Source organism: Panicum hallii, chromosome 9 (genome assembly GCF_002211085.1).
Source record: "Panicum hallii strain FIL2 chromosome 9, PHallii_v3.1, whole genome shotgun sequence".
NCBI classification, from domain to species: domain Eukaryota; kingdom Viridiplantae; phylum Streptophyta; class Magnoliopsida; order Poales; family Poaceae; genus Panicum; species Panicum hallii.
Window position 1 is genome coordinate 65,374,376 of NC_038050.1, and position 17,439 is coordinate 65,391,814.

The window sequence follows — 17,439 nt, forward strand, 5'->3', positions numbered from 1 at the left end:
TTTTGAATGCATTACTGAACGATGTGAACTATCTCATCATATCAATAAAGCTTGCCGAATGGCTTTCCCAAATTAAAACATCTAGCAATCCACCATACAGTGCTAGACAAAACGCAAGATTATCATAGCAGGATGACAACCTCCATATATCCACCAAGAACCCCCAAACAAAAAACAAAGGCGCAAAGTGCAGAGAGTGCACCACAGACCACAATATGTACAACGACTGCTCTCGACAGTTAATATATAATGGAATAAGCTAACTCCTAGTGTTCATCGATAACCACGCCTCAGCATATCAGCCACTAATATAGAACATCTAAGAAATATCTACGCGTTCTGTAAAAACATGATCCGTAATAACAGAATGATAAAAAGGAGGAGGTATGCCTCCATTGTCCCAAAAGAATAGACCACAACTACGAACCACCATGCAACATTAGCTAATTTAGTGTCCAACGATAACCAATACAAAGGACCTCAACAACCCCGTATAAATCCTCAGCTAGAAGGGACCTTCCTGTTTGGCTCAAAGACATTCTTGATCAAAGAATCCTTGATGGATAGCAGCTCAGGGAACTCAGCCTTCAATTTCGACGCGTCCATCTCATTGTTGCTCCTAGGTGCAACTATGACCTTGGCCTGCTCTTCCAGTGTGAAGTTGGTCCACTTGAAGTCAGGATTGATGTACTTTTTGTACATCTCCAGAATCTCGTTGTGGCTGACAACGCCAGGGTTGGTGAAGTTCCATATGCCCCTGCAGTCCCGCTTCGCCATCTCGATGGAGATAGGCAGAAGTTCATCCAAAATTGTCATGCTGTTGGGAATGTTCACCACCTTGTCGTAACGAGCTATCTTCGTGATGAAGTTACGAGGGTTGCTTAGGTCTGATGATATAGGCATCCTGACCCTAAGAGTACAGACATTATCATAGTCCTTCAATAGTTCTTCCACCTGCACCACAATTAACAGAACAGAAATTAACTTCCAGGCATTATGAAGCAGTAGAAGGAAATCCCATGATAAAAGAAAGGACAGAAGTGAGCTTACCATTGCTTTAGTTTTGGAATAAAAGGAACCTGTAAAGTTCGGTGTGTCTTCCTCTTTAAAGCCGATTCCAGACCCTTCAGGGTGCTTAGCATCATACTCAAATATACAGCCTGTAGCATAGTTGATCATGAGCAAACCCTGCTCACGACAAACATCTGCAAGATTCAAGGTGCCTACAACATTGGTGCGGATAGTGTCCTGTTTGTGGGTCTCGCACCAATCAACATTCGGTCTCCCAGTGACTCCAGCAGCATTGAAAACATGAGTCGGCTTCACATTTCTAATGTCCTCCAAAAGCTGAGAACGCTCCTCCAAGCGTCCTTTCCCATACTCATATGATATCCCTTGTTTCTCACAAATCTTCCCAAGGAGGCCACCAATCCATCCAGTCCTACCATATATTAAGAACTTGTAGGGATGCTTTTGAGGGGCATCGGTGGTGCTTTGGGTACTGGTTGCAGGAGCTGTTGTGCTAACTTCCACTGGTGAAGAAGATAGAGACTTGATTTCCTCAGTCCAGTTATGTCTTTCATCAACACCAGGAGTCATCAGCATCCTCGGATGAGGGAGCAGCGCACCAGTGACATCTCCCCAGTAATCAGGATTGGTGGTATACCACTCTATTGTTTTCTTCAATCCCTCTTCCCATGGTGTGTGCTCTGCCCATCCCAATCTCTTCAGCTTCTGATCATCCAAGAAGTACCTTTGGTCATTGAAGGGCCTGTTCTCAACAAACCTGATGACTTTGTCAGTATCCAAGCCAAAGAGCCTGCATATGTCCTTGGCCACATCAATCACCCTCCTCTCCTTCACAGTACCAATGTTATACACATGTCCAACCTCTCCTTTGTGAAGAACCACCTCAAAAGCTTCAGCCACATCCTCACAGTACAGGTAGCTCCTGACATTGGAACCATCTCCATGAATAGGAAGAGGCAGACCTCTCATGGCCAAAAGAATGAATTTGGGAATGAGTTTCTCAGGGAACTGATTTGGCCCATACACATTGTTACCCCGAGTGGTAATCACAGGAAGACCATAAGACCTTCCATATGCCATCACAAGCATTTCAGCCCCAGCTTTTGTAGCTGAATAAGGATTTGTTGGAAGGAGCTGTGAGGCCTCGTGGTTACCAACCACAGCATCCTCATCAGTTTCTCCATACACCTCATCAGTACTGACATGAATAAACCTCCTGATCTGACCAGTAACCTTGCAAGCCTCCAGCAGGACGTGGGTACCATATATATTGTTCTTTGTGAACTCAAATGAATTGCCAAAGGAATTATCCACATGAGTCTGAGCAGCAAAATGCATGATGGTGTCAATCGACTCTGTGATCAGAAGGTAGTTGACCAGATCAGCACTTGCAATGTCACCCTTGACAAACTTGAAATTTGGTGAAGGCCGTGAAGGGTTGAGGTTCTTTAGGTTGGAGCAGTAATCAAGCTTGTCGAGGACAACAATCTTGTAGTGTGGATAGTTCCTAACCAGGCGGTTTGCCACATGCGACGCGATGAAACCAGCAGCGCCGGTTATGAGAATGTTCTTGGGCTCATAGGTCGCCATCTTTGTCTGCTAATCCCTGGACCTGATAATTTGTTACAGAACACAATGAGATCAGGCGTCAGTCACAGTGAATGACTCCTCATCTGCTAAAATTGAGGAAATGAAAAGACAGGCAAGCAACATTCTCAGGAAAAAAACTGACATGTAAAGCAGATACCTGGTTGCCATCAGTAGCAATAATAAATTAATAATAAAAAAATTACAAAATGAAGCAAACCATCACTAGAAAACATGGAATAATTAAGTATCAGCAAATGTAGTACTGGAATATATAATATAATATGAAATGAACAAGGATCTTTAGCATAGCTATACTCTATAATCAGACACGTCAGCTTCATGGTCTTGCCCACTGATTGCCAACTTGAGTTCTGCATGCTACGCAACTAACTCTATTACTAAGGATCATTAACTCTAGCAGTAAGGGTCATTAACTCTACTAGTAAGGACCATTAATTCAGTACGATAAGCAGAAGTCACACCGCGCTCACCACAATATCCTAGCCCAGGCAATTAACAAATTCAAAGGCGCGCGGCCATCATGATCCACAGACAAATCTATAGAACCAGCTCCCGCAAGGCAACGGCAGCCAACTCCAGAGTCCGGCAGCAGGGAGCCCCGGATCACACTCCCTCAATGACGTGGGCGGCGCGCCGCGAGGATCAATCAGATCTATCGTGCTGGCCACCACAAGGAAGCCGAAACAAGCACCGCCCGGAAGCAATCGTAGAATTCGCACGATCAGATTTGAAAGCAGGGGACTTACGAGAAGCGGTCGCCGAGATCCGGGAGCGCGGCGGTGGCGGCAGAGCAGAACCGAGCCGAGCCGAGCCGGGGGGAGCAAAGCCTGTCGCGTAGCCGAAGGGGACGGTCGCGCGCGCCGCGGCGATGCGCGCACGCGCGTCCCGTGCGGGGCTGCGGGCTGCGGCGGGAGACGAGGCGACTGGCGAACGCGGGCGTGAACCACGGCCGGTGGCGGTGATGAGATGACGCCTGCCGCGACGAGCAGCGGGACGAAGCGAGGAGATCGGGACGATGGGAGGGAGGGAGGGGGCCTGGGCTGGCTCACTTAAATGCTGGCCGCGCCGTCCAGGACACGCTGCTCTTGCTGGCGGTGGACTCGCTGCCGCGGTGCCCCGTCGCCAAGCCCCACAGCTCAGCTACGGACGGACGGGGCGTGACGGGGGGTAGGTAGGCGACGCGTCCGGCGTCTCGCACGACGCGGATCTCAGCGGTGATTCTAGAGATAATTATCTTTTTTGGATGGACTCTACACGGTTAGCGATCGCGCGATCCTGTTTCTGTTGTGTGCTAAACTTAAACCCCGTCTTCTTCCTGGAGATAACGGCGCGTAGGGCGGGCGGACAGCGGCGTAGCGTCACCGACATCCTGACGGCGTGCTCTCCAGCGTGGGCCCGTATCCGTAGCTCGTGGTACACGTGCTTCGGTTGCTTGGGACGGAGGCGTTGGATCATTCGTTGCTCGCTTCGCAGTCAAGCCCCACTACTGCTACGCGATGGGGCCATGTTACCAGCTGGTATTTACTAGCCAACAAAAGGCAAGGGTCGGGGTGGTTTCGCTCTGACGAAGCTGGAGCCAGATCTGCTCTCGGCTCCGTCGAGTCACCCCACTCCGTGTGGGTGTGGGCGAGTCGTGGGCTCTCATGGCTCGTTGCTGCTGTTCCCATCCGTTGGGTCACGCGACCGACGCGGGGAAACTTCGTGACGCGTCCTGTTTCGTTTTTCACCGTGCTTAACGCGCTCAGATCTGGCGTCCCAGCACTGAATCGTCTCGAATGGTGGCAAAAGAAGCTTCTGTCGCGAAAGGTAAAAAGGAACGTTCTGTCGTTCCACGGCTTGATCTGTGCCCGACCTGACTGCCTACCACCCGTTGAAGAATCGCAGCCGGAGGTCACCAATCAGATGTCAGCACGACAACCCGTCTGCTACTCGTGGCATCTTGTTGGACAAGTGCCATTATTTTCTCCAGAGTCCAGACGACACCGGCTGGGGCGACGCCACGTTGAGCTAGCCTGGTCCCATGCACCAGGGTAATCAAAAAAAGTTACCACTGATTGACTAATGGTCACCATGGATTGCTAATAAATTTCGCTGATATATTGAGGAGTGCACCACGGTAATGTTAGCGCTAGCTTCGCCTGGGACTTCCGTTTGCCGAAACACGGTTCAGACAACGACAGCTTTGTCCTATTAAGGTATTGTCATGTTAGCAGGGCATTTGTCCAGTACACAAAGTGTGCAGTTTTTATCCATGTCAAGCTGGTTAGAGGTTACTCTCAGGCAGCAGCAGCAGCAAGATGGAACAAAAGCTCAAAATGGCATCATCATTGCTATAATCGATTCAGGGAGTACATAGGCTACAAACACAAGTACCACAAGATCTGCGGGAGCAGAGAGACGCAAAACAGCCGGCCCTGTATGGGAATTCTAATAGTACAATCTTTCAGTTTATTGGAACTTCAAATTCCGTAATGAAATGTGACCACGAATAATGACGAACCCAACTATGAGTATGCTCCCCCCGTGGATATCCTTCTCGCCAAACGCAGGGCGGTTTAGGCCTTGGCCTTCTTGGGCACGGCCAGGCGCTCCCGGAAATCATCCTCCATGAGCACCAAACCGTCGCGCAGGACGACCTTGGGCTCCCACCCTAGAACTTCCTTGGCCTTTGTGATGTCTGGCTTCCTCTGGCGAGGATCATCAGGGGTGTTCTCGGTCATCGTCACTGTCACTTCTGGGTTGATCAACTGCAAATTTAAGCAGGCATGTCAGTAAACCACCAAGATTCACCAAGCTTTAAAAGAAAGGATTGCAATTGTATAATATCCAGCTTACCTCCTTCACATTCTCAGCAAGTTCCAGCATGGTAAATTCACCTAGACCACAACAAATTACAACCATTTAGTAGAAAGACGAAACCCAACCTCTTTACCCTAGGAATGCTTATGAAAAATTTATAACGCAGGCAGAACAGACAACTGTGTGGCAACGAAAGTAAATACAGAGATGAATTTTACCTGGGTTACCCAAGTTAATCGGTCCAGTGTTGTTTCCGTTCATCAGCTTAATAAGACCGTCAACCTACATTGCAGTGATGTAGTTGACTATATCAAGCACTGACAGAGCCATCACAAATTATGAACCAAATTTTGCAAATGCGATGGGAGACAAACCATGTCGGCAACAAAGCAGAAGCTCCTAGTCTGTGTGCCTGGCTTCTGGACAGTCAGGGGTTCGCCGCTACAAGATTGTGAAGAAAAAAAAGATAAGCCACCAAAACCATCTGGACACAAGCTGGGAATTAAAATAGAAGAAATCCAACAATTATTACCGAACAGCCTGAGCAATGAAGTTGCTAACAACACGGCCATCATCAATGTTCATCCTAGGCCCATAGGTGTTGAAAATCCTGGCAATTCGGATTTCTGCAGACATACACAACAAATATTACTAAGGACAAATCATAAATCACAGAGTAGTCACAGAACAAAAAGGGCTATGAGCTAATAGTGAAGTTGAAGTACACAACAAAGTATTACCAATGCCATGCTGCCTGTGATAGTCGAACATAAGTGTCTCCGCTACACGCTTACCCTCATCATAACAGCTCCTGACTCCTGATAGAAAAATAAATCAAAATGATAAGAGAACCTGAAAGTAAATTTATGAAAAGCAGAGGAAAATATATTGCATTTGCCAGACAACCAAACTTACCAATTGGGTTAACATTGCCCCAGTAGGCCTCGGTTTGAGGATGCTCAAGTGGATCACCGTAAACTTCAGAGGTTGAAGTCAACAAAATCCTGCAATTGAACATAAATTCCATTTAATATAGTTTTTCACATGGAGGCATCGGAAGAATCAGTGGTCCGCCTTTCTAAGAAGGCCTTTCACTTAGTTATCTGCATGATTACTGACCTGGCACCAACTCTCTTTGCAAGTCCCAGCATGTTCAGGGTCCCAATAACATTAGTCTTGATGGTCTGTTCAGGAAATTACATACATTTCAATACGATGGATGGTCAGGAAAAACAAAGAAATGATATACTGCTTGTCACAGAGCAGAGAACTTGAATACCTTAACAGGATTGTGCTTGTAGAAGATTGGGGAAGCAGGGCAAGCAAGGTGGTAGATTTGGTCAACCTCCACAAGCAGCGGTTGGGTGACATCTAAAACAGTGAGAAAGAATTTACAGCATAAGTGCATAACTCATGAGGAAGAAAAATACTCCTCAAACAGAACAACTGAGGATTCATTAAACTGTTTTTTCATGACATGATGAAAACTATGAATTTGAGTATATGATCTGTCCCATCATCACATTTTTCATGATCAGAAATGAAGAAAATTACAGCACCAGTGTCAGAAAAATAACTTTAATGCACATGCTTGTGCACCAAATATGAGTTGCCATTAGTAAGTTACAAATCAATAGTCAATGAACAATTAAGAGAAAATATGTTAATTCAGTCAACAGACAACTCCGGTCATGCTATTGGACAAGCATTGAATATATGACACAATAATTGCACGGTACTTCAATTGTCATTGACTAACCATGATTCAAATTTTCAGAAACCTTTGAAAAAGAAGGAAATAACTACAGCTTACAAGTGAGAGTACAGTACTAGTCAACAACTAAAGCTTCAATAATAAAGTCAGAAAATATTAAGCTCCATTAAACGAACAACAAAGGACATGTTAGCACAAGCACAAAGACAACATAAAGAAATAGCACTTATTTGCCATCGACTATCCAAGATCAATAACTTTCAGGATCCCATGAAATAGAAGACTTAAAGGGATGCCAACATAATTGAATTTGTGGCTATGCAGAGATCTACTATTCAAATGCCTTTAAGAATGCATAGTTAACTAGTTATTATACCGTGGCGGATGAGCTCAAATCTCGGGTGGCCAATCCACTTCTTCAGGTTGTCTTTTGAACCAGTGAAGAAGTTATCAGCAACAATGACCTGGACACAACAGAACAGGGTCAAAAAAATGTATGGTAGACAGGATCTGTAACAAGGATTCTGGAACTCAATGGTGTTTCCAACCCACAAATTTAGAGCAGTATGAACTATGAAGCATGAAACAACACTACTGTAAATAGCCCGTGATCCTTAGAACAGCACTCCAAATGAGTCAACAACTATCTTCGGAAGCTCAAAATGAAGTACCTCTTAACAAGATCTCTAAAGCATTGCCAGTGGATCTTTCTGATCTTTCAAAGCCACAAATAGATCCACGAAAGAATACTCTGAACTAAAGCCATGATAAAGCTTGAGCTCTATAAAGTAATGCACGCTTTGCTGCTGGATCTCACTCAATTCAGTGATCACTCACATTACCAATCAGATCCACAGAAGTATCCAATGCTCGAGCAAAGCTTCCAGCTATAGCTTAGTACATCAATTGCCCCACATGATGCAAAATGTAACTCGAAAGCTTGCTCCCCAGAGATCTGGAAGCACAATTATCTTATCTCCAACTAATGTCCCTTTCAAGCAGATCTACACCCACTCAGTTCCTGGCCTTATCACTCGAACGAGATCTAGACGCCCTCCATCATAATGGGTTTGACCCAACACATGAACGCAGGCCGATCCCGCAAACCAAGAGCTATGCTACGGGATCTCAGTCAGGGCGCGCGTACCTCGTGCTTCTCATTCTCCATGAGCTTGTCGACGAGGTGCGAGCCGATGAAGCCCGCCCCACCAGTGACCAGGATCCGCAGGTTGGCCTGGATCAAACAGCAATTCGGCACCGACAATCAGGATCCGGGGCACGCGAGCCGACCAAGACCACACGGCGAGGGAGGAGATCCGGCGACGGGATCGCGCGCTCACCTGGAAGAACTTGGAGAAGCGGAGCGGCGAGGGGGTCGGCGGCGGGCGGGAGGTGGTGTGCTCGCCGTTGCTGCCATTGGTCTCCTTCTGCGCCATCGCGTCGCGCACCTGGTTCCGCCCAGATCCAACCCAAACCACACGCGTCAGGCGTCAGGTAAAAATCACGCACCGGAACGGGACGGGACCAAAAGGCGATCACGCAATTGCGAGCGAGCGAGCAACGAAGAAGCGTGGGGAGGGAGGGAAGGGGACGGGGCGCGGCGCTCACCCAGCAGCTGGCGCAGGGGATTGGGCTCGGCTTGCTTGGCTCCTCGGACAGACACGGGGAACGGGCGGTTTGAATCGGATTAGACTGGGGGCGGACGACGAGGAGGCCTCCCAGATCTGAGACGTATTTATAGAGCCCGCGCTGCGCACTCCCGGGGCAGAGACAGAGGGAGGGAGGGAGGGAGATGCAGGCAGTCAGGCCAGGCACCAGCACCAGCACCAGCACCACCGACTGCTGCTAGCCTGCTACCAACCGGGCTAATCGGCCAATCTAATCAGATCTCACCGCCACCCGACGCCACAATTAATTCCTCCCCCTTTCCGATCTGGTGCCAATAAGAAACTAGTAATCCGTGCAGGGGAGGGGGGCCGTGGACGAGGGAGGAGGGAGGAGCAGACATTTGCGCTTCCAATGGAAGCAAAGGTGCCGGTGCTGGTGCGGGTGACCCCCGCGGCCGCGCGCGAGATTCCAACGGGTGCCGCGTGCGATGGATGGCGACAGCGCAGCGCGCCCGGCCGGCCCCCCACCGTCGTCACCGCGCGTTCTTTGTTTAGTGGCGCGATTAGGCGCGCGTTAGGTGCGAGCTGGAGGACTTGGGAGTGAGATCGGTCGGTCGAGCCGTCGAGGGGGGCGATCGTTCGGCTGGCAGGTGGGGCCCCTCGAGGCCTTGACTACCGTGGGATTGGCGCCATGGCGGGTGAGGCTCACGAGCTGCCGGCTTCTGGTTCTGGCGCGCGTCCGGTCGCGGGGCCGGCGAGTTCGAGCCGACGCGTTGTTGGACGGGGCTGTCGGCTACGGCGGAGCGGCGAGGTGCCGACGTGGTGGCGACTCTTTGCCTGCGACATACGGCGGCGCGAACGCACCGTAGGCTTAGGCCAGCTAGAGACCTGCCCGCCGCGATTGGGTGTGTGGACCGGACTAAGATTAGATTAGGCGATTAGCGAGCGACATGGGATTCAAGGGAAGTCTCAGATTATGATACCGGCTGAGTGAAGAAGATCGAGGCTTGGCACCGGGATAAGAATATTCTACGAATTCACGTTCACGTCGCGGTCCAACCTAAACCAACCAAAAAAAATGTCCCAACTTTTGTTTGAGCTAGCAGCCTAGCACTAGTGGGTGGTTACGCGGAGTGATGAACGTAACCAATAGCGAGCGGCATGTGATTGCGATTGCTGCCGTGAGTTCTAATCTTATGGGACGTAGAGCCGGTTGTTGCTCCGCCTCACGCATCTTTTTTCTTTTGTGGCGCGGGTTTTGCAGCATGCGCTGGTTGTTGCAATTTTCCTCCTTTTTTTTCTGTTGGCGCCTGCGTTTCGGCCCTGAGCTGCCGGCGACACGTTACTGTTACCTTTTTCTGTTCTTGGCGATGCGTTCGCGTTACTGTCACCCTGCTTGCCTGAAGGTAGACGCTCATTGATCCCGGTGATTCAGAGCCGCTCGCCCGAAACGAGCGAGATCCTCCCCGCATCAGAACTCAGAAGAACCTAGTCGAGCAGGGACTGAGTGAGCATCTGTGGGTATAATAAGCAAAGGTCAACGGTCCAACCCCTCCCTCGGCAGACCTTGAAATGAAAGGCACATCATCGTATGCATAAAAAAAGAAGAAGAAGCAGATCGAGGTTTTTATGAGCTGCTTGAAAGTGCATCGAGATATTCCTTGCTTCGGACACGAGATCTTCCATTCCACACCGGTAGCGGGAGCCCATGTGTTTCACTGACTCGCGGCTTGACCTGGGGAGCTCCCAAGGTCAGCTCTCAGTCACCGATCCTCGATCGCATATATAGAAAAATGCCCAGAAGTTCTTGACATCTGGTGGCGCGAGTGCGGGCAGAATCGATTCATGGCGACCGGCCAACCAGTCTGAACCGAGTTCCTGTACAGAGATTTGACAGCTCCAACGCACGCATCGACGACGTGCGAAGCTGTCGCTCGCTTGCCTGCCTTGCCCTGCCTCTCCCGGTCTCCCCTGCTGGCTCGCCCGCCGTCGGTGGAGCCGGTCGCGCGTAGCTGGCAACCCACGTGGACAGGGACTAAAAGTATTTCCAGCCGTTAGGTAGGAGCAAGACCCGGGCGATCGGTGGGTACCCACGTGCCAGTGTCCGCCCGCTGCTTTCCATTCCTTCTGGCGCGGCAGCACTTCAGCTCGCGGCGGCGTTGTCCCGGCGTGCCCCGCGACTACACGGCACGCGCCAGCAACGAGTGCTCGTAGTCGTACGAGCCCAACGGCCGGTGCTAGCCGTCGCGTCGCTGCCCCCTGCCGTGCCGTCGTCGTCGTCGTCGATGCTCCTGTCAGTTCTTCGTGTACCCGTGCGTGCCAATAATTGCTGCCGGACCAAGCTTCATAGACGTAGCAGGATACTGCCCCCCACAAAGAAGTCGTAGGATACTGTTGGTCACCTAATCGGTTGGTTAGCTTGGCACTATGGCCTGTGTGTCCGGTCGTCCGGACGGCGCGGTTCTGCCAAATTCGAGGAACAGCTACAGTGCTATGTTGGATTTTTTTTTTGTCAAAACGCCGAAAAATAAGACGATAAGAAAAATGGGAAAAGAGAGATAAGAGCGTACCGCGCCTTAGTTAGGGCTGGACAACGAGCCAGCTCGGCTCGTTATCCTATGGAGCATAAAAGTCTGCTCGGCTCGGTTTGGTCCAGCTCGCGAGTCAAACACTAGCATACTCTCCATACTCTCCCAGGAATTTGAATCTCGTGATGCTTGGCCGGAATGGCCGCTACCCCATCCCTTTGATGAGGATATTATGATCCTCTTTGCCACCACCTTGCGCCTGCTCCTTGAGTCCGCTCCTTGTCATCCACGGCTTGCGGTGGCGCCTCCCGTGTCGGCAACGGCGGCTGGCCTGGGGCATGGCGATGCAGGCGGTAGGATCTGGGGGGCTTGTTTGGGGCGGGTGCAGCGCAGGGCACGGCAGCAGAAGCAATTCACGACGGCTGGTTTGGGGCGGGCGCAGGGCGAATGGAGCAGGGCGGGCGGCCGTCGAGGGAGCCACATGAGCGGGGCCAGGCGGCTGCCGGGGGGACTGGCGATGCAAGCGCGCGGCTGTGTGGCCTGCAGGAGCGGGTTGGGGGCACTAGGGCTGACGAGTGAGAAGGTGAGGGGATTTAGTCTAGGATTTTGCTAGGTTGACACGAGTTGGGCCTATTGGGCTACAAATTTGGGGTTCTACACGTAGATGACAAGCCTGTTGTATGTGTAGCTCGTTAAGCTCGTGAGCTGGCTCGAACTCGCTCGTTGTACTAACGAGTACAAAGTCATGCTCGGCTCGTTAGGAATTGGACCGAGCCGCCTGCGACTGAGCGAGCTAACGAGCCACGATTAATTTTTCCAACCCTAGTCTTGATCGGAGGCGCAATCGACACATAGTTATAGCCCCAGGTCGCCAGCGCCAGACTAAATAGTGGGCCCGACGCTTTTGAAAACTAGTCTAACTTAGTCAAAACTCTAGCCGTCCCACTACAATTGACCGATCCCTAGCGGCACTGGAGCGACTTGAAGGCCGTCACCTACCTGCCGCCGCCACCATCCCTAGACAGTGCCGTGGAGGCCCGAAAGACTACGGTACCCGCCACGTCCTTATTCGACTGCACCGAGAACAACTACGGGAACGACTATGGAAATGCCTACTCGATCTCGTCCCCAACCAAGATGGCCAGAACTTCATCATCCGTTGCTCCCGGACTTTAGATCTAAACTCTTTTCATGCTATTTAGATTGTGCTTATATTATTTAGATGCTAGATCTTATTATTTAGATGGTAGATCTTATGTAAGCTAAGTACTAAGTCATGTTTTAATCTACGTGCTACACTCGTGTTGATGGGTGGTTTCACGATGTATTTTAATCAGTTTTTTTTAGATTGTAATCAGTTTTTTAATAGGGAATGGGGTGTGGACTTCTGGATGGGCTTCTTCAGGCTGCATATGATGGCCCGGGAAACGGACAGCGCGGGGGAAGAAACGAGGCCCAAGTGCCGGACGGTGGAGAGGGTTCTAAAAATCCCGAGTCCTGACGTCTTTGCTCTTTCGTTCTTCATTCACTTCTTCTGGTTCTTTATGAGCTTCCCCGTCGTGGATGATGAGTGGAACCCCACAGCCACACCCCCCCCCCCCCCCCCCCCCCGACTCCAATCGCGGGGGGATTGCCGGATTGGTGGATACACGCACACGATGCGTCTGCTCTTCTTCTTCTTCCTTTCCGGCCTTCATGGTGCCTGATTTACATGCAGTACATATACAGTCAAACGTGGAATTGGTTTAGCCGTTTAGGTAACTTACCACTATCAGTACCATCCTCATGGTGGTTCACTGTTCGTTCACTCGAGTAACTTGCAAGTTACAACTTGTGGGCAGTACAGCACTACAACCCTAGGAATTCTGCCAGAACAATTTACCTCGTATACAAAAATAAAAATTTGAAACGGAACCCGGAGAGCTGCCGTTCTATTAACAAGAAGAGGGAAAGCACAGAGGCTGCAGTATACAGATATAAAAAATACAAATATAATAAAAAAATGAGAGAGAAAGGGACGTAAATTCTCCAAACCTGATGCTGTCTCCTTTTTTTCCTGGCTCCGAGGAAATAGAAAAAAAATCAGGGAGCTTTCGTCTGTGACCTGTGATGCCCAATTGCTCTCAGTTCTCGAAGATGAACTGATGAAGGGGTTGTCCGAGCCAAAATGCAAAGCCCAAGTCAAGGAGTCATAACATGCATGGCGCCGATCGAGCCGCCAAGCCAGCTAGCTCGCAATGTCTGCAAGTGCCAAGTGCCCGTCGGCCCGTGCCCACACCGTGGACCAGCAGCTGACTCAGCGGTCAGCACTAGGACTGCAACTCGACCTGCATGCTAATGTCCGCATCAAAATGGCACGCAACAACCAAGAAAATTAAACGGTCAAAGAACGGCCGCAACCGGAAAGCACCTCTCTGCTATCCTAATTCCTATCCGCTCTCCCTCTTTATAAACCTAGCTCCAGCCATCCTTCACAAGTGGAGCCACACAAATCACTAGCTAGCATCTTAAGATAGCAAGCGCTCAAGCTCGACACGCATGGAGTCCAGCACGATGCGCCGCGGCTGCGTGCTACTTGTCTCCCTTGCCCTGCTCCCTCTGCTGGGAATGGCCGTGGACTCCATCGGCAGCTACTGCGCCGGCAGCAACAAGGCCGTGGCCAGCATCAACTCCGTCCTCGCCGACCTCGTCGCCACGGCCTCCACCGGGGGCTACGCCACGTCCACCGCCGGCAAGGGCAGCACCGTCATCTACGGCCTCGCGCAATGCCGCGGCGACGTCTCCGCTGGCGAATGCGCCGCCTGCCTCGCCGACGCCGCCAAGCAGCTCCCCAGCACCTGCAGCTACAGCTCCGACGCAAGGATCTGGTACGCCACGCGTCCACACACATGCTGACATGAACCTGCTATAGTGCTACGAACAATTCATCAAGCTTATACATTTCCGAGCAGGTACGACTTCTGCTTCATGCGGTACGAGAACGCCGACTTCATCGGGCAGGCGGACACGGACGCCGGCGTGATCCTGGTGAACGTGCAGGCGGTGGACAACGCCAAGGCGTTCGAGAAGGCGGTGGCGAAGGTGGTCGGGAAGGCGACGGCGCAGGCGTCGGCGGCCGGCAGCGCGGGGCTCGGGCGGGCCAAGGACCAGTACACGCCGTTCGTGACCGTCTACGGGCTGGCGCAGTGCACGCGGGACCTGGCGCCGCTGGCGTGCGCGCAGTGCCTGTCCACGGCGGTGTCCCGGTTCGGCGGCTACTGCGGCGCGCGGCAGGGGTGCCAGATCAACTACAGCAGCTGCAGGGTGCGCTACGAGATCTACCCCTTCTACTTCCCGCTCGCCGGCGACGGCGGCCGCGCCGCCACCGACATGGCCAGGAACACCAAGATCGTCGTGCACCCTTGATATGTTGTGCGTGCGTGCGCCGTGCGCGTGTAATAAGCACTGTTCATCTACATAACCGCCGTTTAGACACGCTACACAATGACAAGTTGTGTCCGTTTAATCAGCTGTTTAGCAGTAATAATCTTTTAACCCGTTTTGTTTAGTCCGAGTAAATAGCTAAATAGTAGATGATCGACTATTTAGCATTTACTGATTAGGTTAATAATGGTAATAAGGTGGCACATCATGCATGAATGAAGTGACTTGCTTGATGTACGTTGGATAAGGCTATAAAGAAATAGCCTTCGCGCGTGTGACTGGGAGTAAAGATGTGCTAGCTACTGCTAAGCAGTTTTAAGTACACGTCTGCGTAAGTATAAAAAAAAAAAGTACACGTCTGCGTCGAAGCAATAGCCAGTGGGCCCGAAGTGTGATGATTCGATCGCGCATGATTCGGTATATATGTGGATCTCTCTGTTGCCTTCTTGCCCAGCTATATATTCTTGTTCGATCTACTTTCTTTTAGTTTTTTCGATTCATAATTGTCCTTCTTTTATTTTTGTAACACAAAAAGGAGTGTGGGCAAAAGAAAAAAAAGGTCACACAAAAATACAAAATAAGGACACTACTAGTATTTTCAGACACGGGGTGGAGCTAGTTGGTACCATTATTAGATTCATGCGCCCTGATAACAATCTGCAAACTTGTACCAAAACAAAAAAGGTGTTTCTTGATACAGTCGACCCTGTTGTATATATAGGGCCTGTTTGGCACAGCTTATGGGCCAGCTTCTGAGCAAGTTTAAGTCGCGGACTGGCCAAACGCTCCGCTTCTGGACCAGCTTCCCCCAGCAGCGTTTGCGGATAGCCCAAGAAAACGAGCTGGTTGCAGCAGTCGGAGCGGACCAGCTTCAGCGCAGCTTATCCCTCTCCACCCGTCTCTTCCCCAATCCAATCCTCCCGTGCCCGTGACCCCCTATGCCGCCCCCCGCCGGCGCCCCCCGCCCCCCTCCCTCCCTCCCCCCCCCCCCGCGACGCCCCCGCGCCGGCCCCCGCGGCGCCGCCCAACGCCGCCCGCGCCTTGATTTGTCAGTGTAAATTTATGTTCAGTTCGATTTGCCTTGACTTGGTGCTGTCCAGTTCGATTTGCCTTGACTTGGTGCTGTCCAGTTCAATTTGTTCAGAGGCAATTTAGTAACGAAGAGAGCTGCTATACCATGTTTAGAATGGGAAGGTTAGTGTTCTATAACTTGCATGAGGAATTAGTTAACAATTATGGTTTGACATCCTCAGATGAGATGTGCTCGATTGAAGCACTTGGTATGTTCTTATGGATGTGCGGTGCACCTCAATCAGTTCGGCAAGCAAAGCATATTTTTTCACATTCTTTAGAAACTGTGAGTAGGAGGTTCAATGATGTCTTAGAAGCTGTGAATCTTTTGGCTGTCAAAAATATCAAACCCGTAGATGAGACCTTTGCTGTGGTGCATCCAAAAATCCGAGAGGATAGATTCTGCCCTCATTTCAGAAATTGCATAGGTGCAATAGATGGAACACATATTGAAGTCATTGTTCCACCATCTGAGCAGGCAGTGCATATGAATCGACATGGATATTGCAGTCAGAATGTTATGGCTGTTCGTGATTTTGATATGAGGTTCACATTTGTGGTAGTGGGATGGCCTGGGTCCGCTCATGATACTCGCATATGGAGGGACACTGTGTTCAATAAATACAAAAATAATTTTCCACATCCTCCCGACGGGAAGTACTATCTTGTTGACTCAAGTTACCCAAATAGAAAGGGCTATCTAGCATCTTATAAAGGTCAAAGGTACCACATCACTGAATTTCAAAATGCTGGCCAACCAATTGGGTTGAAGTAGTTGTTCAACCATGCTCACTCATCGCTTAGAAATGTTATTGAGCGTTCATTTGGGGTGCTCAAAATGAAATGGCGCATTCTTTTAAAAATGCCGAGCTACTCAATGGAGAAGCAATCAAAGATTATAATTGCTTGCATGGCGTTGCACAACTTTATTAGAGATAGCAATTTGAGTGATAATGATTTTGATACACTTGCATCTGATGAGACTTATGTTGATGGGGAGGCGGGAACTACTACTAGTTATGTTGGTGATGAGGATGATATGGGAGATGTACGAGATGCTATTGCGCAAGCATTGGCTGGAGGATATTGATAATGTAATTTGCGCAAAAAATGATGTAATAACACTCTATTATCTAATTTATAATTATGTTATCTAATTTATAATTAAGTTATCATTATCTTATTTAAGAGTAATTTCTGATTAATTGTTTGATATATTTGTGTTGTTAATAATTCTATTGTTATTCTGTTATAAAAAAAATATATATATATATATCTGTACATAAGAAATAAATGTATTCAGTAAATAGTAAAGATATTTCAGTCATTTCTCACTTCATACAGGATTTCAGCTCATTCAATAAGCAGTCTGCCAAACATTTAACTTCTGTGACCAGCTGCTTTTTTAATAAGCTGCTTCTCTGGCCAGCTAGCCACCAGATTTGTTCAGAACAAATTTCAGCTGTGCCAAACAGTCCCATGATTGGCTATCACCGACCAGCGTTTTCGGCAGGCTTCGCCGCAAAACGCCTTGATTTTTTTGTGCTTACTGAAAAAGGAACCACCCACTGCAGTGTGTGTGTGTGTCAACTTCTGTACCGCAGCACACTGTTTGCTATGGGTTCGCAAGGGGAATGTCTGTCATTATCTTGCTGAA

The 17,439-nt window shown here is 49.7% G+C and overlaps 3 protein-coding genes across 3 annotated transcripts; 1 reads left to right on the top strand and 2 right to left on the bottom strand.

Moving 5' to 3' along the window:
• Positions 1-125: 125 nt before the first annotated feature.
• On the bottom strand, positions 126-3,789 carry LOC112875100 (trifunctional UDP-glucose 4,6-dehydratase/UDP-4-keto-6-deoxy-D-glucose 3,5-epimerase/UDP-4-keto-L-rhamnose-reductase RHM1-like). The gene is made up of 3 exons (XM_025938810.1): positions 3,387-3,789; positions 1,051-2,641; positions 126-954 (listed from the first exon to the last, which is right to left on the bottom strand). Exons 2-3 carry the CDS (start codon positions 2,617-2,619, stop codon positions 502-504), a joined length of 2,022 nt encoding a protein of 673 aa, XP_025794595.1. The 5' UTR covers positions 2,620-2,641; positions 3,387-3,789; the 3' UTR covers positions 126-501.
• Positions 3,790-4,938: 1,149 nt separating this feature from the next.
• On the bottom strand, positions 4,939-9,181 carry LOC112875314 (UDP-glucuronic acid decarboxylase 6). Its single transcript, XM_025939120.1, has 13 exons — positions 8,762-9,181; positions 8,494-8,601; positions 8,301-8,387; positions 7,530-7,617; positions 6,719-6,810; positions 6,559-6,623; positions 6,355-6,443; positions 6,180-6,257; positions 5,972-6,065; positions 5,814-5,880; positions 5,658-5,721; positions 5,476-5,516; positions 4,939-5,387 (listed from the first exon to the last, which is right to left on the bottom strand). The coding sequence occupies exons 2-13, from the start codon at positions 8,587-8,589 to the stop codon at positions 5,196-5,198; spliced, it is 1,053 nt and encodes a 350-aa protein (XP_025794905.1). The 5' UTR covers positions 8,590-8,601; positions 8,762-9,181; the 3' UTR covers positions 4,939-5,195.
• A 4,498-nt stretch (positions 9,182-13,679) lies between these two features.
• On the top strand, positions 13,680-14,984 carry LOC112875315 (cysteine-rich repeat secretory protein 55-like). Its single transcript, XM_025939121.1, has 2 exons — positions 13,680-14,155; positions 14,240-14,984. Exons 1-2 carry the CDS (start codon positions 13,827-13,829, stop codon positions 14,691-14,693), a joined length of 783 nt encoding a protein of 260 aa, XP_025794906.1. The 5' UTR covers positions 13,680-13,826; the 3' UTR covers positions 14,694-14,984.
• The last annotated feature ends 2,455 nt before the right edge of the window (positions 14,985-17,439 follow it).